General features: G+C 47.4%; 1 protein-coding gene across 2 annotated transcripts in view; it reads left to right on the forward strand.

Moving 5' to 3' along the window:
* Positions 1 to 13,365: 13,365 nt before the first annotated feature.
* The window catches only part of CNNM4 (cyclin and CBS domain divalent metal cation transport mediator 4), a 30,416-nt gene continuing 18,959 nt past the window's right edge, over positions 13,366 to 24,822 (forward strand). For both annotated transcript variants that reach the window (XM_037154321.2, XM_037154322.2), the window contains exon 1: positions 13,366 to 14,843. In XM_037154321.2, coding sequence (XP_037010216.2) covers positions 13,442 to 14,843 — 1,402 coding nt within the window. In that variant the 5' untranslated portion in view covers positions 13,366 to 13,441. The remainder of the gene's footprint in view (positions 14,844 to 24,822) is intronic.

Raw genomic sequence — 24,822 nt, forward strand, 5'->3', positions numbered from 1 at the left:
CCGCCCTGCTTCACAAGCCATTGGCCCATGGAACCATCTGCTCCGCGTTCCATTGGCTCTCGTCAATTCACCGCCGCAGCAGGTGAGCGTCTCATTGATTGGCTGGCTTGATAGCAGTTGCCTTGCCAACCCAGGAAGGGGGCGTGGCCAAGTGCCTGGACTCTCTTATTTGCTTTTGTCATGAGTTCCGCTAAGCTTACTGGTATATGTAGTGATTTTCATTTTGTCTTTGCAATCTGAAGAAAATGGAAAGAGATAAAATGGTTCTCCTGTTATCTAGACTAAATTTAAATGTTTCTTTCTGTCCCACGCAAAAGTTTTAACCTCTGCCATATCGGGACTGCAGAACTATCGGGAGGATATAGAACTGAGAGGAGAAACAGAGAAATTACACAATGGAAGTAGCTGGAAAATTGTCAGGAAAATTAGCAAATTTATAAAAGACTTGAACAGCACTATCAAACAACTGGACCTGATGACCTTAATAGAAACTTCACCCAGCAACAGCAGAAAACATATCCTCTTCAAGTGCAAAAGAAACACTTGCCAAGATAGTTTGAGTCAACAAACAGCAAACCCCCCCCACCACCACCACCACCATCACCCACACACAAAACCTTCACACATTTAAAAGAATTGAAAGCACATAAATGATGTTCTATTGTGATGGAATTTGACTAGAAATCAATAACAAAAATACTTTGGAGAAATCCCAAATATTTGAAAATTGAACAACTCAAATAACCCAGGAGGGAGTAGGAGGTACTAGAAGACTTAAGCAAGTCCTCTAAGAAATGGAACAAAGTAATCAATCCTCCACCTGTGTAAGCACAATAATACATTCAGTTCCCAAAGCCAATAAAAATAACAACCATCCCAGTTTCTCCTTTTCTCACCATGCAACCAATAATGAATCAAGTCTTGATGTCTTTATTCCTACTTTGCAAAGCCATCACATCCTGTCCATGCTACAATTTCTCTGGAACCACAACGTGTGTCCCTAGTATTGTGTCTCTGGCCACTATCATCCACATGGCCACCCAACTGACCTAAACCATCTGCCATGCTATTTCCTGAGTCTCAAGTTTAATTTAAATAAGTTGAAATTGCTAAAGGTCTTAGAGTAGTGCCTGGCACATAGTAAGCACTATATCATTATCATCATTACTATTAACAGAGTCTTTTTTGGGAAACCATCACCTGTGGAGAAAAGATGCAAGGCCCTTATCCTGACACACAAAGCCCCCTGCCATTGGCTCTGACCCTCCTCTGGCTTTATTGCCCACAGGCCCCTCCCTTCACCTATATGCTCCAGTGTCTCCTCTTCCCTCTTTTTTTCCCCAGCCCATTCCTCCTGGAGGCCTCCCTTAACTGCTTCAGTCAGGTGCCCCTCTCTAAGTAGTCAATGTGCTCCAAGCATATTTCTTACAGAGCACTTGCCGATAGACTTAACCAAAGTTGACTCTTTCTTTCCTGAGCATAAATATGTTTAATACGAGAAACATGGGTGAACACTTGCTGTACAGTGAATCTGCTTTAAAAATTAAAGCTGTTGAGGCCATTGATCTACACACTCCACAGAGCAGATGTTTGGTGGTAAGACATTAGGTATTACAATGAATCTATTCATTGTTACACCCTTGCTTTAAAATCCAAACTCCTTAGTGTAGCATTCAAGGCCTTTCACAACCTGGCTTAAATCAGGTGGTGTACATATCTATTACAATATGTCACCCTGAATCATGTAGCTCAATTAGCAGATCAAGTATTTGTCTCCCCAGGAAGGCTAGGAGCTCCTGGACCACAGGAAACAGGTCTTACTCATTTCCTATCTTAGGCCCCACCTACTTCCCCCTCTCCCTAATCCATTACCCAGCACATAGTAGGGGTCCTAATTGTTTTGAATGAAATTATTTTCATTCTATTTCTAGGTCAGCTGAAATTTTTTATTGTGATAAAATATCCATTATTTTAAACTTACCATTTTAAGTATACAGTTCAGAGGCATTAGTACATTCATACTGTAATGCAACCTATCAACTGGGTTTACAAAATATTATCTCAGCAGATCTCTCACTGTAAGATTCATTATGATGAAGAAAGTAGGAACAAAAGAGAGCGCATGAAAGACAAAATGCACAGGACAAAAATTCAATGATTTTGTTCAGATTCTTCCAATAGGGAGAATGCTCATTAATGAGGAATGTATCAAAGAAAAGGAAGGTGGCCTGGTATGGAGGCAGGTCAACAACAGAGTCACTGGAATAAAAGATGGAGGGTCTTATCTGAGTCATTCCACCTTATGTGAAAGGTAGAAGTGGGTCTTATCTTGGAAGAGTCTTTTAAGGTCAGCTGTTTCTTAGAATTCAAAATGGGGTATGTGGGTGGAGGCACAAAAGGGTTGGGGGGAATATCTTGACTATAGTTGCTTTTCAGAAGTATGGGGTTCAGACAAAGCTCAACACTGTCAAGGTGTTGAGGGGAGGTGGATGGAAAGAGAAAAAGGAGCCATGCCCCCCAAAAAAACTGTTCTACGCACACCTAGGGGCACCTTCTGAAAGCTCAGTCAGGTCTTGACCTACCATCTTTTCAGCTGTTTAATATCCCTCTTTTTCTCCATGGAATCATCTCCCATGACCTAGGACTGCACACTAACAGGGTATGGGACATTCATACACAATGTGAACTGTGCATTCTAGCAGTTCTGTGTGATTCCTCTACTTCCCTGTCTTCAAAGCCTAACCAATATCTTCATTTAGGAGCGCCTTAAAGCCTGATGCCCACCCCCAACCCGTGACAGGGGCTCCAAGACAGCCTCTTGACCCCATCCTTTCCATTGCTTCACTTTTAAACCATGCCACTCCATTTAAATCCACCCCTACCCCAAGCCTAGGTCCAAAGCGGAGCCTACCAGTAGCCCTCCGAAAGCTAGGTAGACCATTTGTTCCTCCTCAGGGATTAACACTGGGACCTGAGGTTGGGCCCATCTTTATCCCTAAAGTTGAAGCTAACGTGGCCCTGGAGCAGACTTTGGAGCATAGAAGGGGACAGTAGCTCTAACACTAACTAGCTACTTTCTAGTGGTGACTTACAAATTCTGGCCTTCAAAAAAGTCACAATTAAATAGCCTGGAATGCTTTTGGCGTGGCCAGATGCCTAGTTCTCACTCCCAGACACCTGATTCATAGGTCTGGCGTAAGGCCCAGGGGTTTGGTTTTGAAAATCTCTCACTGGAGTATCTGATAAACAGCAAATCTCATTTCACATCACAATGTCTTGGTGCAGTGGGCACTTGTACTGACCCTCAGTTCAGAGTGAATTTCAAACAGGGTACAGCATCTGAATTGAGAAAGAAGATTTGGAAATTTACTTTAAAATAATTTAGAGCAAGATTATGTGCATGTTGGAGGCAGGTAGAGTAGATGAAAGAAAGCAGCAGGTTGTTGATCAATGTCGAAGCAGGGATATGGGTACATGGGGAGTCCCTCTTGCTCTCTGTATTTTTGAGAGTTGCCATAATAAAAAAACTTTAAAAAATCTCCTTTGGAGATGATTAGAAAATATGCTGGGTGTGCATTTGTGGTGTTTTCTAAATTTCCTCCAAGGAATGATGACTGTAATCAACTATAATCTAGTAAAGTTCATTATGAACCAACCAATATAGTTGTTGTAACTAAAAAGGGAAGAGTCTGCAATCTGGGAGAGCAGTCAGAGGATAAAAATATGTCAGAGCATGTCAGTTCTGTCCAGGGGACAAAGTATTTCTAAGTGTCCTGTGGTGGTTATTCAAATCAAGCCTACCCACCTAACACCTTAGTAAGGACTTCCCACTTAACATTCTAGCTCTCTGAGCAGTTTGATTTCTCAGTATATCAAGGAATTAGTACTAGCATATTATTTTATTGCTAATATTAGTATATTAATTAACAAATTGCAATTTAGATTCATCACTTAGTTACCTCTTTAGTCAGTGTAACTTTCTCTCCCCCGTCTCTTCACCCTTTAGTGAAGTGATAAAAATTGATGTCCTGAGGACTAGATCTCAGATCTGCAGTGACTCCATGAAGTGGCAGAAATCCCAAAATTTAGGGACTGCCTCTAGGCATCCAGAATGCCTACTTGTCACAGAATGGAGGCAGAAAGTTCACAAGGATTGCAGAATAGGTGGGCAAGAGGGAGGAGAACTCTCGCATATTTGAGTCTGAATAGAAACGTCTGCCCTTTTGAGACCTGGATCTACTATATGATCTTGGGCACATTACATCATCTCTTTGAGCCTCACATTCCCTCTCTGTAAATTAGGAGTGATGACGCCTACCACACCTGATGGTTGCGAGCCATTGCGTGAAATATTGTATAAGGAATGCTTAGGCATTCTGTAGATTCTAGAGAGTTCTATATGTGTCTAAACTACTACTGTTTGTTAAGGCTTTCCTGCCTGTGTTCTGAAATGTGTTAGGAAAGTGGGTTTGATCCCTTTAGAAAAAAGTACATGTATCAGAAGTAGGTTTATAAATGAAGTAGAAACCACTGGCTTACTCGAGGATATCACTGAGGAATCTGGGGTACAGAGTGGAAGTACATAATGTGCAAATCCTGTCACTGGGGTTTATAATTAGAAATATGGTAAGCTATAGCTTCAAAGATCAAATAGCAAAGGAAAGGTTTTGGGCCCCGGCTGTTGTGGCTCAGTGGGTTGGACTGTTGCCCTGTAACCAAAGGGTTGTAGGTTCAGTTCTAGTCAGGGCACATACTTAGTCTGTGGGTCTGATTCCCAGTCCAGGTTCATATGGAGGCAACGAATCAATGCTTCTCTCTCCTTTACTCTCTCCCTAAAAAGCAATGAAAAAATATCCCTGGGTGAGGAAGGAAGAAAAAGGATTCGGTGTTTGTAATTTTCTTCATTTGCCTTTTTCCTGTGGAAGAAGAACAGGCAAAGAAGCCCTGAACTCTCCAGGAGCTGGATGGATGGGCAAGTGCATGGGTACAGCTGAGCTATAGCTATGGCAAAAGCAAAGGGACAGGGTGGATGAGGCTGAAAATTCCCATTCTGGCAGCAGGCAGAGCCCATCACCACAAGAAATGGCAGGCTCTTCAGGACATGTGGAAGCCATGGGGTCTAGGGAAGCTGCCTTGGGGCTCCCAAGTTTGCCTGGCCCAAAGTCCAGAGCTAGCAGGATGACAGCGGCTTCCAAAAATGCAGATTGAGGGTTGTTGACTGTAGGGGCAAGCCAGGAAGTCAAGGTTAGACTAAGCATTAATGAATAAAATCTGAACATTAACGTGTAAGGAGCCTAGTTGCAAAAATGTGGTTGTATTTCTTTAAATTGTATTCCATTTGGTATTTCTTTAAATAACTAGACTCATGCATGGCTGTTTATAGTAGAGATGTATGTTTTCTATCATGAAGGCTTGCACAACTATAACAGGGTGTGAGCTAGAGGTCTCCCAAAATGGAGAAAACCCCTACAGCTATTGCTTGGGGGGAAGGGAGAATCAGAGCAGGGCCACTGAGAGTTACTTTGCATATCTGAAGAACGTGGCCAGTGTTTTAGTAATGTTAAAAGCTGTTCTTGCAACCTCTGAGCATCAAGGTCAATGGGCTGATTCTAACTCGTGACCCAATGTGTGATGTAGCAGGAGGAGCTTGCTGTGCTTGGAGGCGGCTCCTAGGTCATGGGCCATGCTCTCCCAGACTAGCAATGGTAGCTGTGTAAGGCAGAAGAAACCAGAGCGCCGGCAGGTATAACCCAGTGTGGGAAGAGTTGGTAATGGGCTTCTGGAGGAAGATCTGGTATGTAATATCACAATTAGACCTCTGCTCAGGTAGCCGAATTGCTGCTTTGTTCATTACTCCTAGAGCAAAGGGAGAAGAGAACTGGAGAGAGAGACCTGGGACAGAGGCAGGGGTCAGTAGTCCAGAGGTAGTCTATACTACAACCACTGAGGGGACTCATCCAAAAGAGGCTACCTGACAGGCAAAGTTTACCCCACCAGCACAAACCTGGGGGTAAGGAATCCCAGCCGGCTGAGCTGAACTCCCCACTACAAGAAAGCAATAACTGGACACAAGCCACACTCAGTCAAGCAGCCACAGCCAAAAATGGGGGGTTCAAACTGTGGGAGAGTAAGTAAAAAGGAATGTTTGTTTCCTTCTTGTCCCTGCCAGGCATAAAAAGGAAGAGGGACTTGTCCTAGAACCAACACATGACTCCCTTCACTCCACACCAGACATGCACACACAAAAACAGCTCCCCCCATCCCCCCCCCCCCGCCATCCTCCCACCCCAGCAAATGGTTGCAGAGATTGGAGAATTGAAAGGCTGACTAAAGCCCTTCTCTACTCCGAATCCCTGGAACAGATACTGGATCCCAAGCCTGGATGATAGGGCGGGGGTACAGATGACGTAAATCAGAAACAAGATGGTAGTTTTTCATGGACCTAACTGGACTTTAAACACTAAAAGTCACATGACAGCCAGGGGATCCAGCCAAGCCCTCAAGGAGGAGAAAAGGGAAATTGACAGAAACTGGTTAAAAGACTTGATTAGAAAAGAAATAAAACAATGCCCTGTTAAGGACCCTCAAGTCGAGATTCCTTAATCAACAGATTATAATTCTATGCCTATAGCCCTAGCCCTGGGAGGTGCAGTACAGTGCAGGGGTTAAGAAGATCTGGAGTCCAGGTAGATTTGAACAGTATTGAAATTCACTCTTGTGTGATCCTGAGCAGGTTTCTTCAGGTTTCCAAATACCCCCTTTCTCCATCTGTAAAAGGAGACGATACCGATACCCACTCTTGTGGGGCGAGTACTGCAGTCAGCAGTGAGAGGGGACAGAGCAGCAGGCAGCATGAGGTTTCTACAATCTCTTCTTAGGGACCCTCCCCCTACATCAAAGCCCAGGCACGACTCCTGGTTGGCTCTTCTTGGTATCCTGCCCATCCTTGGTCAGTTGTGGCCTGGGGTGCTTTTATCCAGGCCTGGTCAGTTGCCAGTCCCCTGTGGAACCCATGAAAGTAGAGGTGGGACAGGTTCCCAGAGGGAAGGAAGGTACTGTCCTCAGAAGAAGGAGACAAGAAGTGAGACAGATCAGAACAGATGCTCACACCTGAGCTTGCTGATCTCTCATTTACCTTCCTCTCTTGGTGGCCTGGGAAGAATTATACATCAAAGAATTTAAATTAGGAGAGAAACTGATTCTCTGATCCAGTGCCCTCATGTTAAAGATAAAGGCGTGAGACCTAGCAAGGTGAGTTAGTTGCTGGACGCTCTCCAGGGATTTGGTGCCTTGACAAATGTTGGGGCAAACCTGCAGAAATCTCAGCACTTGAGGGAAAAAGATCTCAAAGGTTGTTTCCTTTTCTGGGTAGGTCTGTCTGGGAGGTAAATGTGATTCAGAAATCAGGAGTTTGCCTCATTTCTGGCCTGGGGTAATTTATTGCCTCGTGTGGATTATGCCCACCTGTCCTCCCAGGCTTCCTCCAAAGGCAATTCATTCCAGTGGATGCCATGAGCCACCAATGAAACCATTATTTTTCTAACTGATTCAAGAAATCGATGTTGTTGGGTCAAGATCAGATGATCTTTAATTGTATTTAAATTTTTTAAATTTATTGAGCCCGCTGGTGTGACTTAGTGGATTGAGCACTGGCCTGCGAAGCCAAGGGACGCCGGGATTCGCAGTCAGGGTGCATGCCTGATTTGCAGGCCATATCCCCAGTAGGGGGCATGTGAGAAGCTATCACACATTGATGCTTCTCTCCCTCTTTCTCCTTCCCTTCCTCTCTCTCTAAAAATAAATAAAAATCTTTAAGAATTTTTTATTGATTGATTTTAAAGAGAGAGAGGAAGGGGGAGAGGTGGAGACTGGAGAGAGAGAGAGAGAGAGGTATCAAGAGATCTATTTGTTGTTCACCTATTTATGCATTCATTGGTTGATTCTTGTTCGTGCCCTGACTGGGAAACCCACAACATTGACATATCAAGATGATGCTCTAAACAACTGAGTTACTTGGCCAGGGTCAGATTTTTTTTTTTTTTAAGAAATATGATAGAGCAGACTTTAATCAACATGTAGATATAATCCCACCCTGCCTGGTGTGGCTCAGTGGATTGAGTGCCAGCCTGCGAACCAAAGGATCACTGGTTCGATTCCCAGTCATAACACATGCCTGGGTTGCAGGCAAGGTCCCCAGTAGAGGGCTCACAAGAGGCAACCACATATTGATGTTTTTCTCCCTCTCTTTCTCCCTCCCTTCTCCTCTCTCTCTAAAAATAAATAAAATCTTAAAAAATATATAGTCCCATGAAAAGAGTTTTCTCTGTTGTAATTTTATATATAAAACTACTAAGTGGTTCCTCCATATTTCCCACCCCTGGCCCCCAACAGTATTATTCCTGCTCCCTCTTTAAGGGAAATCCAATTCACACCACAAATGCAGATGGAATGCTGAACTCTGATACAGAGATGACAGAGACAGGAGCTTGGCCCTGAGGGACTCTCAAGCCAGTGGGAAGTGGCCTCTACTCCAGAGCACGGGAAAGAAGAAAGTGAAGAGGGGCGATGATGGAATTGAGGGTCAGGGAACCTTCTATTTTCTACTTTGTACACTTCGTATTTTTTTAATGTGTTGCAGTGAACATACATAAATTAGCAACTTTAAAACCCCACTAGAAATATTGTATAAAATGCACAAATGAATAAATAAATGAAATGTCATGTGAACGTCTGGCCCTGGAGAAGGAAAAGGAGCTGACTTTCAGACACGGCTCATTTAATCCTTTCAATACAGCTAGATGAGTCTACCTCTTTCTTTTTAAAAGAACTTATTCATTTATTTTAGAGAGGGGAAGGTAGGGAGAGAGGGAGAGAAACATTGGTCAGGAACCTCTTGCACGTGCCCCAACAGGGGAGGAGGCCCACACCCAGGCATGTGTCCTGACTAAGAACCGAACCGGTGACCCTTCGCCCTGCAGGACAACACCTAACCTACTGAGCCACACCAGCCAGGCTTACAAGGATCTCTCGATCCTCATCCTGAAAATGGAGGAATGCAAAGCTCTCAGGAGTGAAGTGCATTACCCCAGTTTACCAGCTGGTAAGGGACAGAGTCCATGACATTTCTGCTATAGCATTTCTCCATTGGCCAACTAAGAAAAAGGGTCAGAAACTAGAGACTGACTCCAAGAACTTTGTTCTTAAGCCCTTGTAAACACTAAGTGTTTGTTACTTTGAAAAAAAGGGGTCTCTCTGTGTTTTGGGAGTCAGAAGAAAAAGCTTGCTGGGGTGGCCAGTCTTGGGGATGGAGGATGCTACAGTGTACCAGGGGAGGAAGAAGGAAGCAGCAAGGAGAGACAGCAAGCAGAGTCCTGGTCCGAGGAGTCAGGTGGAGGGGCCCGTTACAACCCATGCTGCCTGGGACTCCTCACAGGGACTTTGGTACCAGCAGGGGCTTCCCAGCAGGCCTTGCCTTCCGTCATCAGGCTTCCCTCCTTCTCATTCACCAGCCTTCGCAGCCTGAGCCACTTGTTGCTGTGAAAGCCTTTCTGCCTCATTCCACCAGCTCTACCTACCCCCAGTTTCCCTTCTTCTTCCATCATCCTCTACTGACTTTCTCCCTCTGCAGGAAAAGGAAGAGAAAACAACACTGTGGCTAGAGTTCAATGGAGAGAAGATATATTGGAGCTAAGGGAATTTGAGTGTCCTCTTAAAAATCTCAGCTGCATCATTTCCATCACTGTCATGGTTATTGATCATGTTTATTGGGCTCTTACCAGGGCCAGGCATCCTCTCATCAGCACTCAGGAATGTCCCAGAGTCCCAGGTCACACAGGCAATCCACGGCCAACCCAAACCCCCAGTGTGCCTCCAGATCTGTGCCTAAACCCCCATGGTGACGCATCCTGCTTCCCGTGGTCCTGTCCCAAAGGAGAATAATTTGTCCTATGGCCACCGAAGTCTTGAAGCCTGACCAGTTAATACAAATGCTTCCTCCCCTTGCTGTTCTGGCGTCCTTTTATGGACCCGAACCTGCTGATAGAATGTTTTAACCCCCTCCTCTGACTCAGCGAAGTGTCTGTTCCAGGTAGAAATTGTGGCACCAGGTCCTCATGCTTCCTCCTGATGGGATGACCAGAGTTTGGCACTATCGAGGCTGACCCCATGTTTGCTCTGTGGAGGGATGGTTGTTCCTCCCAAGACAATTTAAGGGCTTGTGTGTGTCCTGCAAATGCTCAGGTCCATTGTAGATTATGGACAGCTGGTGAATTGGCCACTGAATGTAATGACAGTGACCTGTGTCTCACCCTGAGTGGTGTTTCATTGCTCCCATCCGGGCCCTGGGACCCCAAGGACCACAGTGTCCCCTGAGGGACTCTGTCTAGCCTCTAACCTTGACAGCAGACAGGCATCTTCTCTGTCAGCAGTTTCCCATTTTGGAGACCCAGCGGTTGATGAGGGAGAATTCAGGCTAGAAGGACCCCATCCCTGGGAGCGGGACAGGAGATCCCAGGTACTAGCTCAGCATCCATTCACCATTAGAATCTCAGTGTCAGCACAACACCAGGTACAGGAGAAGGGGCGATGGACCTTCAAGACTGTCTGCACAAGACGAAGAGGAGTGGGCTCAACCACGGAGGTGTAGACATGCTGCCACGGGGCCCAAACCCAGAAGGGATCTGTTAGAACCAAGGATCTCCTGAATGGAGTGCTTGGAGACGCCTGGGGGTCAGATATCAGACTCTCTCTGAGAAAAACTCCCAGACTTTTTACTTACAAATGGAAGTAACTCACGTGAGTAAGGACTTCCACCTGGAGGCAGAGAAACAGGTCTGCCCCTGGAGGAGAGAGGCTTTCCACTTGGTTACGTTCTGCCACTCTCACAGCCTGGTTCACAGGAGTCACACTTGCTTCCAGGCTTCCTGACTTTCGCTATTAATAGATATCCATCTCCATGTTGTCCCTGCCATTCTGTGGGGAGATTCTTCAACTCTGCATGTGCAGAAAGGTTAAATGACCTAACCAGGAACCCAAGTTTGTCAGTAAATGCATCTCAACTCCAGCCTGGTCCTCCAATACCTCCTGTGACACTTTCTGCTTCATACTGCATTTATATTTTACCAAGGGAGTCTTGTGTCCTCTGCCAGATCAAAGGCCCTGGGAGGGCAAAGAGAAATCTCTTTGGCTCTGCACTATTCACTAACCACAGACATGAATATAATTGTGCATGGGTATATTTCACTGAGGTATCTCAAAAGCTTATTTTTTCCTTCCTTTTGTTGGCTTTTGTCACTGGACTCAGTGCATATGTACAGAGCTTCTGAGTATAGTCTGAAAATAGCCAATTGGTCCATAATAGAATGGAAAAGTGCCTGGGGGAGAGCACTAGTCCTACAGCCATCTGGAAAGTGATGAGGTGGGGTGGGCAGAAGCCTCCCTGAGAACTGGCTTGCTATGAGACAGGCCTGTGCAGGCAGCTTCTCCTGGTTGGGGGAGTTGGAAGGAACTGTGGGGCAAAGATCCTGCTTTCTGCTTTTGTTCTGTCTTGGCCAGTGCCCATCTCGAGGCTCATGTTCCCTAAAACCTGGCACTCACTGTGGAATATAAAGTGAGGCACCTACCTGCAAGGGACTACTTCAGGTTGGCCTAGTATGTAAACCCTCTGCCCCTGCTAACAGTGATTAATTGAATCATGCCTCTGCCACCATGCCTCCTCCTATAACCCTGTATGATCTAGACTCTTTCAGGCCGGTATTGATTGTTGCTTTTATTGGCAAATAGAATACCAAAATAAAAATAAACACAAGGGTTTGTGCAGACACAGAGAAAAGTGTATTCTGTGTCTCCAGGGCTGGGAAAAAACTTGCTCTGAGACCCAGTGGTCAAATTGGCACCTGATCCTCCCCTCAGTGCACCTTTGCAGTTATTATGAGGATGTTTGTCTGTCTCCTTCCCTCTAATAGGGCAGAAGCCACTCTCTTTCCTGCATACCCTGAGTGCTTGGCACTCAATTCATAGTTGCTGACTGACACAAAGGCAGGGCTGTCCAGGAAGCAATCATTTAGGGCTAGGACTACGCCTGGTGTGGCCTCTCAGCTCCAGTTTCCACATGCAGGGGCCCCAGCTGGCCAGTCACCACCTCAATTTGGGATTAGGGGTTTGGTCTGGGAAGGGCAGGCGACAACACTACAGAGCAAAAGAACCTTCACGGAGATGTCCTGTGGTGTTCACTGCCTAGGCCAGACGTTCCTACAGCTTAGTGCAGTGCTTCTGCATCATCATCTTGCCCTCATTTCAAAGCTGTAGAAATGGGCTGAGAGACACCCCAACTGGCGCTGTTACACAAAGTTACACAAGTCTGCTGTTCAGATGACGATTTGCAAGGACCCAGATTTGTGCCATCTCAAGTTCTTCATCTATAATACGGAAATAATGACATCACCTCTTAGATAAGAATGTTGTGTTTGTGATTATCTGTTTTTTGGCTGTTCCTACTCTAATTGTAAATTCCAGTAGGCAGGGACTTTGGCATATTCATGGTATGTTGTCAGAACCAAGAACAAGTGCCTGGCACATAGTAGGTGCCATAAATGTGTTATGAATGGAAATGACATGAAATAACTTCAGGCCAGAATCTAGCCCTTCTATCTGCGGGTACATTCTATAGCCTTAGTTCTCAACTTCCCCTCCACCCTAGGGAAGCCACTGGCCAAAGGAAGCCTGGGGTTGGGGGAAAGTACTGCTGGTCTTAGGGCAAGGTCGGAAAACACGCAGGAGTACCGAGACCAGAACAGCCTCCAAGGGTCAGGCGGCAAGGCCACAGACTTGACAACTCTTTCAGGATTAAGTCCCCAGGTTCCCCTGTTCTTTTTTCTTGGCAGAGGACAGCGCAGTGCTGCTTTCAAGGTTCCTGCAGGGAACACCCCCAGCCAAGAGCCGAACACTTCTGGGGAAGGGGCACGGAAGGAGGACGGAGCAGATGCCAGACCCGACCAGGCGGCGGAAGAGGAAAGCTCAGCGAAGACCAAGATCTGAGGCCGCGGAGACCTACGGCCCTTGCTGGTGCAGACGTGGATTGGACGTAAGGGGGCGGGGCGAAGGTGGGCGGGGCCCTAGGGGCGTCAGAAGGGCGTAAGGGGGCGTGGCGGAGGGCCAGACAAGGCCCGTGGGAGGTTCCCGCGCCTGGGACCTGCTCCAGTTGAAGCACTGGATCTCTTAATCCAGGCGCTGTAGCCGCGCGCCTGGGGGCGGGGCCTCTCATGTAAATGAGGGGCGTGGATCGGCGGGGCGTGGGCAGGCGGGGAGGGACTGGAGGGCGCTGACCTGACGTCAGGCCGGCCGCCCGGGCAGTTGGCTTGGCGGCGGTGGAGCGGCAGGATCGACGGCGCGAGTGGACCGCGCGGTAGAGCGCGGGGAGTGGCGGCGGCCGGGCCGGAGCAACATGGCGCCGGCGGGCGGGGGCGGGCGCCCGGGCGGCGGGCTGGCCCGAGGGCGCCTCCACCTGGTGGCGCTGGTGCTGCCGGTGCTGCTGTGGGCGCGGGGGGCCGGGGGCCAGGGAGACCCCCAGCGGAGCGTGATCCTTGGCATGCGGCTAGCGAGCTGCAACAAATCGTGTGGGATGAACCCGGATGGCATCATCTTTGTGTCGGAGGGTAGCACCGTGAACTTGAGGCTTTACGGCCATAGGCTGGGCTCCATCTCCAGCAACCTGATATCCTTCACTGAGGTGGACAATTCCGAGGCCCTGTACAACTCCACCCACTGCCCTGAGCTTACCAAGGACCTGGTCGTCCAGCAGCTGGTTAACGTGAGCCGCGGGAACACATCCGGGATGCTGGTGGTGCTCACTAAGTTCCTCCGAAGGAGCGAGAACATGAAGCTGTACGCGCTGTGCACCAGGGCTGGCGTGGACGGGCCCTGGCAGAGGTGGACTGATAAGGACTCTCTGCTGTTCATGGTGGAGGAGGAGGGCAGGTTTCTGCCCCTCTGGCTGCACATACTTCTCGTTTTGGTGCTGTTAGTGCTGTCGGGCATTTTCTCTGGCCTCAACCTGGGACTGATGGCCTTGGACCCCATGGAGCTGCGCATTGTCCAGAACTGTGGCACCGAGAAGGAGAGGCGCTATGCTCGCAAGATTGAGCCCATCCGGCGCAAGGGCAACTACCTGCTGTGCTCACTGCTCCTGGGAAATGTGTTGGTCAACACCTCCCTCACCATCCTTCTGGACAACCTCATCGGGTCCGGACTCATGGCTGTGGCCTCCTCCACCATTGGCATTGTCATCTTTGGGGAGATCGTACCTCAGGCCTTGTGCTCCCGACATGGGCTGGCTGTGGGTGCCAACACAATCATTCTTACCAAATTCTTTATGCTACTCACCTTCCCCATCAGCTTTCCCATCAGCAAGCTCCTGGACTTTTTTCTGGGCCAGGAGATTCGCACTGTTTACAATCGGGAGAAGCTGATGGAGATGTTGAAGGTGACAGAGCCGTATAACGATCTCGTGAAAGAGGAACTAAATATGATCCAGGGTGCCTTGGAACTACGAACCAAAACCGTGGAGGACATCATGACTCAGCTCCACGACTGCTTCATGATCCGCAGCGATGCCATCCTGGACTTCAACACAATGTCTGAGATTATGGAGAGTGGCTATACCCGCATCCCTGTGTTTGAAGATGAGCAGTCTAATATCGTAGATATTCTCTATGTCAAAGACTTGGCCTTTGTGGACCCGGATGACTGCACCCCCCTCAAGACCATCACCCGCTTCTACAACCATCCCGTACACTTTGTCTTCCATGACACCAAGCTGGATGCCATGCTGGAGGAGTTCAAGAAAGGTAAGGCCTGAGCTGTGCTCCTGGGTAACTTTGGTCACACTCTTGCCTGTTTTACATCTGTTGATTGTAGTGTTCCTTTAATGGGACTCTGCCCCTTTGCCCATGACTTTCTAGGCTTCTGAGGTGACCTGTATTTGGGGCAGCAAAATAGTTCTTAAGCATCAGCTGCCGGCCAGTTCCTGTGCTTGCTTCAGGTAAATCAAAGCTAAGACATTTGCCTACGTGGAGTATGGAGCAAGACCTCAGGGAGCTATCAGGCAGTCCAGATGAAGGCAGATACCTTACTGAGGTCCACACTGGCTCAAAGAGCTTAGATCAGAGAGCATGCACATCTGGTTGAGGTGGTGTGGGGAAGGGGCTGGGGAACTGGGAAAACTTTCACAGGGGAGGGAGTGTTTGAGAACAGCCATAAAAGTTGGAGAGACTTGGTACTTGAGGTAGAGTGAGCCCCAGGAGCAAAAAGGATATACTTGTGGTACAGCAGGTCATCCTGTTCTTGGGGGGATATAGTCTCTGCTGATGAGTGGTCAGTGAGGGAGAGCCTGAAGTCAGGACAGTAAGTCAGCTAGGAGCTGGGAGCTATCTATGGGAGGTCTGTGAGCAGGGGAGTGGCATCACTGGAACTCCTAGCCCACAGAAGCTGATTGGGAGCTCAGAACAGTGCCAAGTAAGGCTTTTGACTCTTCAGCAGAAGCAAGCAGATTAAGTTTTGGTTATTGTTCTGCCTTTCCTAGGCATCAAGCATAAGCTTCCCTCCTTGGTCTGCTGGAATCTTCAGCTGGCCTTGCACTCCCTGTGTTTTTTTTCTCACATGGGTTTTTGATCTGTTGTCAGGTTGTCAGAAGCACTTGGAAGGTTTACTCACCAACCTCGAAGCTCAGGGTACACACCCCTTCCCTTCTTCCAACAATCTTTCCTCCCACTTCTGCTACTCCAAGCCCTCAGAGTGGCAGTAAACAAGCCAATTATGGAATAAAACCCTCCTAGGACACAGGGAGTGAGGAGGCAGAAAGGGAAGCTTTTTGTGAAGGAATGGAGGAGGGGAGGAGCTCATCGTAAACCTGGCACTTCTCTTATTAAGCCTCACAGGCCACTGAGTACCAGGAGCAACTTTTGAACCCTAGCTAGCAGCAAGCCCTAGACCCTCGTTGTCAGTTTTTTCTGGAACAGAATGTTGGTGGGATAGGAAGGGGCTGGTCTAGCCAGGTTTGGTTTGAAAAGATGCTTGGGTCACTGCCAGGGTGGGGGATTGGTACCCAGTCTTTTCCAGTTAGCATCTCAACACCAGAGATAAGGAGGACTTGAGTAGTGTAAGCCCCAGTGGAGCCTGTACGGGGACTGGGAGAACGGAGGTGGCTGGTGGTGATGGTACTGCCTCCCTGGAGCTTTGGAGTATAGACCCCAGAACCTGTTTCTCCTAGGAGCAGAAGAGAAGTGATGCTCTGTGCTCCACCCCAACCCTGTGGCATCTGAGGACTTCTGTGTCTCTGATCAGGAACCTGGTTAGAACTCAATGGGGCAACTTGCTCCTGAGCACCCCTATGGTCTTTGGGACTCTTGCTGGTGACCCACCCAACAATCATGTTTGAATCATTTAGCCCAGCTCTGGTTCTGGTCAGAATGGATGAGTTTGGCTAGGCTTCCTAGCCCCTGATCAGTAGAGCTGAGCTCTCAAAGGGTGGGAGCTTCTTGAGTCTTGGGAAGCAGGGCCATCTTTGGACTCTTAAAAAAATAAAAAGAAAAGAAAAAGAAAGCCCCTTCATGAAGCTAGGAAAACAGAGCTAGCATCTCTCAGGCCTGAGCTATACTCAGTGGAACTCTCCTTATTGCCAGCTTTCCTCCTTAACAAAAGATGTGCTGATAATTCCATGGAAATATGGGTGCATGTAGTCTGCCCAGTGCAGCACAAAGCCCTGAAGATGTGGGTGACAGGCTGGATGGTTGCTCCAATGAGCACACCCTAGACTTCATGCTGTCACCTTCCGGTTTCTTGTCTTTACTCACTGCCATGCTGTTCTTCCTGTCCCTGGCCCCCCCAGTATGGCCTCTTCCACATTTGGCATCTACCTTTTTAGTCTGAGGGAATCTAGAACATGGCAAACCTAGTGTACACCCGTGACCTAAGAGATTTTCTTTACAGATCTCGGGTTTGGGAGGTTTCTTTTTCAGCTGAGAAAAATAAGTGAGCCAACATTGTCAGCACCATCAAAATCAGAGCTGGTGTGCTTATGCTTCAGTGGACTTTTCGGCACCTCCAGGCTGAGTGAGGGCCCTGAGCTCTACCTAAGTCTTACAAAGTCATTTGGATTCCTCCTCGCTCCGCAACATTATAAGCTCCTCGAGGGTAGGGATACCATCCTATTAGTGTTTTTTATCACTCAGAGCCTTAAGAGAGGAACAGTAAATGCTTGTTACACAATGAATGAATGAATGAATGAATGAATGAATGAACAGTAAATGCTTGTTACACAATGAATGAATGAACAAACGAACAACTGAAATAATGAACAAACAACAAATACTTGGATGACTGTTTGGCAAGCCCTACTGGCATTCTTGCTGTTTCTGGAATACACCAGGTTGCCCCCAGCTTGGAGCATTTGCCATGGCTGTTTCCTCCGTTGGAATATTCTTCCCCAGCTGCCTCACTGTCTCCCCTCCCTAATGTCTACTTCAACTTCACCTTCTTGGTGAGGTCTTCCTGTTATACTGTTAAAAAGTGTAACCCCCATCCCACCCTGACCTCCCCAGTCTCTCTGCCCTGTGCTGATTTTTCTTTTTCTCATGGCACATATGACTTTCTAACAGCCGTGTAATATATGAATTTACCGTGTTGTTTATTGTCATCTCCTCCCATTATAATATAAGTTCCAAAGGGCAGGGTGTGCTGTTTTGCTACTGATGTTCCCTAGCCCCTGGAATGGTTCTTGGCACAGAGCAGATCTCAATGAAAAGTCACTGAATGAATGACCTGTCAGGTTTGAGAGAGAGTTATCCCCACTTCAGTAGTGTTAGGATTTTGAGGGGCTGATAAGGGATAAAGAAAAATGGGTGCTTGACTTTCCCAGCTGCATCAAGAAAGACAGGAAGAGCTCCTGCAGTGATGTGTGTATTTGTGGTTTGGGTCAGGGACTGAGGAATACAGTTTGAGGTCTTGAGTGTGACTTATTGTTCCCTTTCTCCATGCCTCAGTTTCTCTATAAGTGGTCTTTGACCATCAGGAGTTTTTACATAGCTTCATGTGTTAATATTAATAAGTGATGAGTGTGCTCCTGTACAATGAGAGACAGGCATGGGGGTTGGGCTTCCCCGAGACTAAGGCAAGGAGCTCCAGCTGCTTCTGCTTCTCAATTCAAGGCAATTATTATATATGTATTGAATCCATACTGTGTGCCCGACACAATGCCAGGTGCTCCAGGGCCTCAGGACTAAGACTGTCTAGTTGGTGAGAGCTGTTAGGGCACTGAGAAAGGCTGGTGCAATTTGCACTTTGGCCTTTCCACTTAAACCTCACCTAGAACTGTTTGCAGTAAGGGGTGTTGTGGTTGAATTTGTTTATAGGTGGAAATCTTAGAACAAAAGCTCCCTGGGCTATTCCTGGCTCAGCCACATTTTTCCTGCCCGCAGATGCTCTCCCAGACCCTGATGGAAAGCATGAATGAACTCTCCACAGGGAGGTCCATAAGGTCAGGAGATCAAGTTCAACACTGAAGCCTGCCTGTCAGCTTTCCACTGTGCCCCTCCTTCTGTGACATTCTTGCCCCTCCCAGGCACTTAGCTCTTCTTTAGTCATCCTATCTTTCCCCACCTACTTTATAACCTTCTAGCCCCTGTAAAGATCTGGGCTTAAACTTCACCCAGTTCAGTCACGGACCCATGAAGTGACCTTGGATCTATTAGGCTCCTCATAGAAAGTTTGTAGGTTACATAATGGGAAAAAAAAAAACCCCTACAAATAATTTAATCAGAACTTCTTCTGTATTTGCATGTGTGCCACATCACACTTCCCCCACTTACTTTTATTCCTGAAACAACTTTATAAAGTCAAGAAAAAGCACTGCATGATTTTGCATCTGTTAGGAACCAGAGAGGACTCACACAGCCTGGTTCATAGAACTGTCAGGGAAACAGACCTGCAGATGGAGTTTAGCTGTACACCGCTCAGGTAGGTACACTTGGGCCAAGGAAGGCCAGGGTTGCTTCTGAAGTCCAAACAACAGGACTCTTGATCCTCACGGAGAAGTCAGGGCTGGCAAGTGGTTGTGAACAGCTGAGGTTTCTGGTTTGGGTTCAGGTTGACAGTGTTGCAAAGTAGTTGACATGGATTATAGTATAAGTGGGGAGAGGAGGGAGCAGAGCCAGTTTAGTAAGGGTTGGGGGAAGGGTATGGTGGTAAATAATAATGGTGTGACCCTTTATTGGACATCTCTGTGCCCAGCCTTGTACTGTGACGTCTCACACTTGACTGTGGACCTGAACTACCTGGGCATTTTTGTTAAAATGCAGATTTGAGCTTAGTGGGTCTGGGTGTTGTTACCTGAGAGGCTGCATCTCTGACCAGTTCTCAGATGATGCCAACATTGCTGGTTGCAGGCCCCCCTGAACACCATGAAGGCGCAGCTCATCTTGGCAGGTGCACAGATGAAAGCGCCCTTCTGGGGCTTGGGAGTGAGGCCAGGACCAGTTGAAGAAGTCCGGAATCAGCTGAGAGTAGGCCAAACATGTGGAGAAGGCAGAAGCCCGGCCAAAGTGGGAGAGATGGGAAAGAGCCAAGCAGACATGGTTTGGGGAGCCCCCTGCAGAGGTCTGCTCGGGTGAGGGCCGAACCTAGACGGTGGGCAACTGTCATGAGGTGCTGGGAGAGGGCAGCCTCAAGTGTGGGATTGAAGACAGCGGAACACCTGGTCTCAGACAACTCTACCTGGAAACAGTCTGAACTGGGCTGGTGATTTGATCTGGAGAAGCTGCCTGGAGGCAAGTATATCTGAGAGAGTGACAGGAGCTGCTAGGGCAGGGCTGCCAGTGGGGCAGCTGACAACACACTGCCCAGGCTCCTCCTCACTTCTTCTTTAGTGTGGTGCTTGTGGGCAGGGAACTTGGCACCTCTTCTCCTGGCTGGCATCGTGCAGTCTGTAGGCAGCTTCTGCCTAGGAGCCAGGACTGGGCACTGTTTCCCAGTCCTTTGCAGTTCTGTCCTAAAGCTCTGTGTCCTGGAAGGCCCTGTCTTATGTCTGTGCCTTAATAAGAATTTTTCATAGATCATACCGAGATCATAGTGGTATTTACTTCTCAGTCACCTATTTTTCGTTGGAACGCCCAGCTCCAGAGTTTTCCTGGACTCCTCTGGTCAGGATGGGAGGCACTGAACAGATGTTTAACCTTGAAAATAGATGAGAACACAGAAACAAGACCACAGGACGTTCTGCAGGAAAAATAGATAAGGGACAGGGACTTGTCTTGGGAAACCTGGACACTCCAGAGGAGGTGATGTCGTACCTGGATCTTCCAGGATGAATAGGCATAGCCTTTCCTACCTCTGTGCCTCTCCTTCTGAAAGAACTTGAACTAGACCACAGGATGAGGAATGAGTTTATCAGGTCAATGTATGGCTTTTATGTATTGCGACTGCTTCTTAGCCCTTTCTAAAAGGATTTTGAGGTCAGGCTACCACATGCCTTCTTTCTCCACTGCTTCCTGCAAGTTAATGCTGTCACAGGGATGATCTAGGGGACTGGAACAGCAAGGCCATCCTGAGGAAAGGAATGGTGCCTCAAATTGCAGGTTTCCTCTCGTTTTAGTCTCATGAGGACAGGGGCAGTGAAGTGTTTATCAGACACTCTATTAAAAAGCCACTACAGCCCTGGCTGGTGTAGCTCAGTGGATTGAGCGTGGGCCTGCAAACCAGAGTATCGCGGTTCGATTCCTAGTCAGGGCACATGCTTGGGTCTCAGGCCAGTTCCCAGCGGGGGACTCATGAGAGGCAACCATACATTGATATTTCTCTCCTACTCTCTCTCCCTCCCTTCCCCTCTTTTGAAAAATAAATAAAAAATATTTTTAAAAAGCCACTACAGCCAGGGAGAGGAGCTCGTGTGTAGATATGGGGAAGGTGGACCAGGTTCTTCTGTCACTGTCACGATGACTGATTTCGGCACGGTCACTTGGTGCTTTCAGCCCAGCCTATGGGGCGGACCCAGTGCCTTTATTGTCCTAAGCTGGGTCTCTCTCAAAGCCTCCCTTTTGTCTTAGAGATTTTTTTTGAACTTCTCAGTAGAACTTGCCAGGAGGATGTGAGGGTTACAGAGTTTCCCTCAGGTGCCCAAGATGGTCTTCAGCTGTGAGGATGGGAGCCGCTTTCTGGTGTTGGTGCTGCCGTTTGGTCCAGCCCCATCCTGTCCTCTGAGCCATTCTGCCTGCTGTGGGCACTGCTGGCCTGTCCTGAACCTCAGATCACCCCTCCTGTCATACCTGAGTGTGCAGAGACATCCTGCTGTCAGAGGCTTTGTGGCTACGTAAGGGACTACTAGCTCATTTCGCAGGCCAGAATCTGGACTCCTTAGTCTATTCCTGCTCATTTATTATGTGATTTTCTTTTTACTAGTGGTTATTATTTTTAAAAATACAGCTATTGGCCAGAACTTTAGAAAACACAAAAATCTACAAAACAATCCATGAGCTTATGACCTAGAAAGAGCCACTTTTAATATTTTGAGTTATTGTAATAACTCTTAGGAATTTAAGGGTTTTTTAAGTTTAAAAAATCTTGAAACACACAGCACAAACAAAATGAAAACCATTTTCATTTTTATAGCATGCTCTCTCTCATTAGCTGCCCATGTATATTTTCATGTTGAAATCATGGTCTACCTATAATTTGAAACAGTGTTTCGATTGGATCTTAAGATTTCTCTTTTGAAAGCCCTGGCTGGTATAGCTCAGTGGATTGAGCACGGGCCTGTGAACCAGACAATCGCGGTTCGAGTCCCAGTCAGGGCACGTACTTGGGTTGCAGGCTGGTTCCCTGCAGGCCAGTTCCCAGCAAGGGACGTGCAGAAGGCAACCATACGTCGATGTTTCTCTCCCTCTGTCCTTCCCTTCCCCTCTAAAGATAAATAAATAAAATCTTAAAAAAAAAAGATTTCTCTTTCGACAAGCAATGGCATTTTTTAATCTCTGGTATTCTGGGGAGGGGCGTGTGGGAGGATTTCCACAGGCCAGGGGCCCGGCAGTAACGTGGAGAGGAGGCGAGCCTGGAGGCTGGGGTGTGCAGCCCCCGCTTCCCTGCCAGCGTCACACCTGGTGTTGTTGGAGCATTCCCCGGAGGGCACAGGGCACCTTCCAGCTGCAGGGCCCTCTTACCTGGACTTGGATAGGGTTCTCAACAGACTGGTTTCCTGGGTTCTCTGGAATGCTTGGTCCCTGGCCAGCAGGCACCCAGGAGCCTGGAGTGGAAAGAGGTTCTTTCTCCTTCCCCACCTCAGGTAGGCTCACTCCCACACATACACACTGTGTGCACACACACTCACAAAGACAGGCTCACAGAGACAGGCTTACTTGCACACACACTCACCACCACATACATTTATCTGCCTCCCACAGAGATAGGCTCTCTCCTGTACACACTTACCACCTCCCCCACAGGCAAAGACAGGCTCACTCCCACAGGACAGTCATCCCCACACAGACATGCTCACTTCCACACATAGTCACTGCACACACACACACCCTGCACACACAGACAGGCTCACTCTCCCATACACTCACTACACACACACACTCAGCACCCCCCCCCCACAAGCACACAGGCTCACCCCTCCTAGGCATGTTTAAACACACACCCACACACAGGCAGGCTGACTCATACACACATTCCCACATTTACTGCCTCTGGGCAGGCTCTCTCCTCTCTCTCTCACACCTATGCTTGCACTCTCACCTGGAGTCCTGTTTCAAACATATATTCATGTCTCATCAAGCTTCCCAAATTTAAAAAGTGAGCAAATGCTTATTCAGTGGTGTTTATTTCATGAAAGGCTCAAAATAGGACTGGCTCTTGGTCTCAGAAAAATTTCTGTTTGACGGTGGTTTGGTCCTCTGCGTTAATGACAGTATCCGGCTCAGGTTGCAGGAGGACCAAATGCGGTAAGGCACGTACAGTGCTTAGTTCCGTGCCTGGAACCGTGTCATCATGCAGTGAATGTTCGCATTTTAAAAATTACTGTTATTACCGTCCAAAAGATACCCCTGTTGGCATTGACACCAACTCGGGCCACGGTAGTTCTCACACTGGCTCAGGTGGCAGGTTGCCCCGCTGTCTGGGCAGGGTGCCTTTCTTGGAATTATGAATACACTGAGGTCAAAAGAGCCCACTCCATATAATTGCTAATTATATATATATGCTAATTTAGATACTATCTTATCCCAACTCTCATATGTATATAAAGGGTAACAGAAGCCAGAGCTTAAGAAAAAAATGTAAGAAAGAGAAACTTAAAACTGAGGCGTTTCTCCTCATTTATTTAATAATTTGTTTCCTGCAAATTGGAAAACATTAAGCTTGCCATCCTGATTGCTAGCATATTGTGTTTAAGGGCAGGAGCATAATCTGAGGATGGCCGCTCAGGAGGTGGGCGGGAAGGGGCCTGGCCACATGGACCTTTATTAGGTTCAGGATTCACCAGTCACCTGCTCTCTCCCTGGCATACCAGTGAGGGAGGGAGGAGGCTATGGTCTGAAAGCAGCAGAGAGAAGAAGGGACCCAAGGCGGCAGACTCCCCAGGAGGCCAACCCCGGAGCTCTGGAAGGGCAGAGCAGAGAGCATAAGATGTCCTCATCAATCGTTAACCTTTACTGAATACTGAACTAGTCCTCCAAGTGCTAGAGTTGGGAAACTGAGGCTCAGAGAAGCTGAGAATCTTCCCCAGTCAGGTGACAACTAAGAGACAACCCCAAACTGCTCCCCCCCAGAGTCAAGCTCTTAATCACTGTTACTAATGAGGTTGTAGACATAATGAATGAGATTGGAAGATTCAGATTCTCCAATAACTCCAGGTTGGAAAATTTGCTGTCAGTTATAGGTTTCTTTTTTAAGATTTCATTTATTTATATTTTAGAGAGGGGGAAGGGAGGAATAAAGAGAGGGAAAGAAACTTTGGTCATTTGCCTCTTGTACATCTCCAACCAGGAACCTGACCTGCAATCCATACATGTGCCCTGAATGGGAATCGAACTGGTGACTTTTCAGTGTGTGGGACAGTGCCTGACCCACTGAGACACCACCAGTCAGGTCTGTCATTTCTAGATTTAAAAACTGAGATATAATTGACATACAACATTATATATGTTTCAGGTGTATAAAATAACGATTCTATATTTGTATATATATGTTATAAATTGGTCACCACAATAAGTGGAATTAATATCCATCACCACACATAATTATAAAATTTTTTTTCTTGTGATGAGAACATTTTTTTTTAAGATTTTATTTATTTATCTTTAGAGGGGAAGGGAAGGAGAGAGGGAAAGATATATCAATGTTTGGTGGCCTCATGTGGGTCCCCCGCTGGGAACTGGCCTGCAACCCAGGCATGTGCCCTGACTGGGAATCGAACCTCCATCCTCTGGTTCACAGGCCTGCGCTCAATCCACTGAGCTACACCAGCCAGGGCCTGATGAGGACTTTTAAGATATACTCTCTTAGCAACAGTGAAATATACAACTCAGTATTATTAACTGCAGTCACCACACTGTACATTATATCCCAGGATTAACTATCCTATAAATAGAAGTTGGTACCTTCGACCCCCTTCACCCATTTGCTGCCACCTGTTGATACCTCCCACCTCTTGCAACCACACCTAGATTTGCTTTAAAGTGAACTTTTTGTTGAAGCAAAGTATGTAAATCATAAGTGTACAACTTGATAGATTTTTTTTAAGAGGAAGGGACGGAGAGAGGGAGAGAAACATCAATGTAT

This window comes from Artibeus jamaicensis, unplaced genomic scaffold (genome assembly GCF_021234435.1).
Source record: "Artibeus jamaicensis isolate MK-2021 breed Jamaican fruit bat unplaced genomic scaffold, CSHL_Jam_final contig_384, whole genome shotgun sequence".
In the NCBI taxonomy this organism is placed as follows: Eukaryota; Metazoa; Chordata; class Mammalia; order Chiroptera; family Phyllostomidae; genus Artibeus; species Artibeus jamaicensis.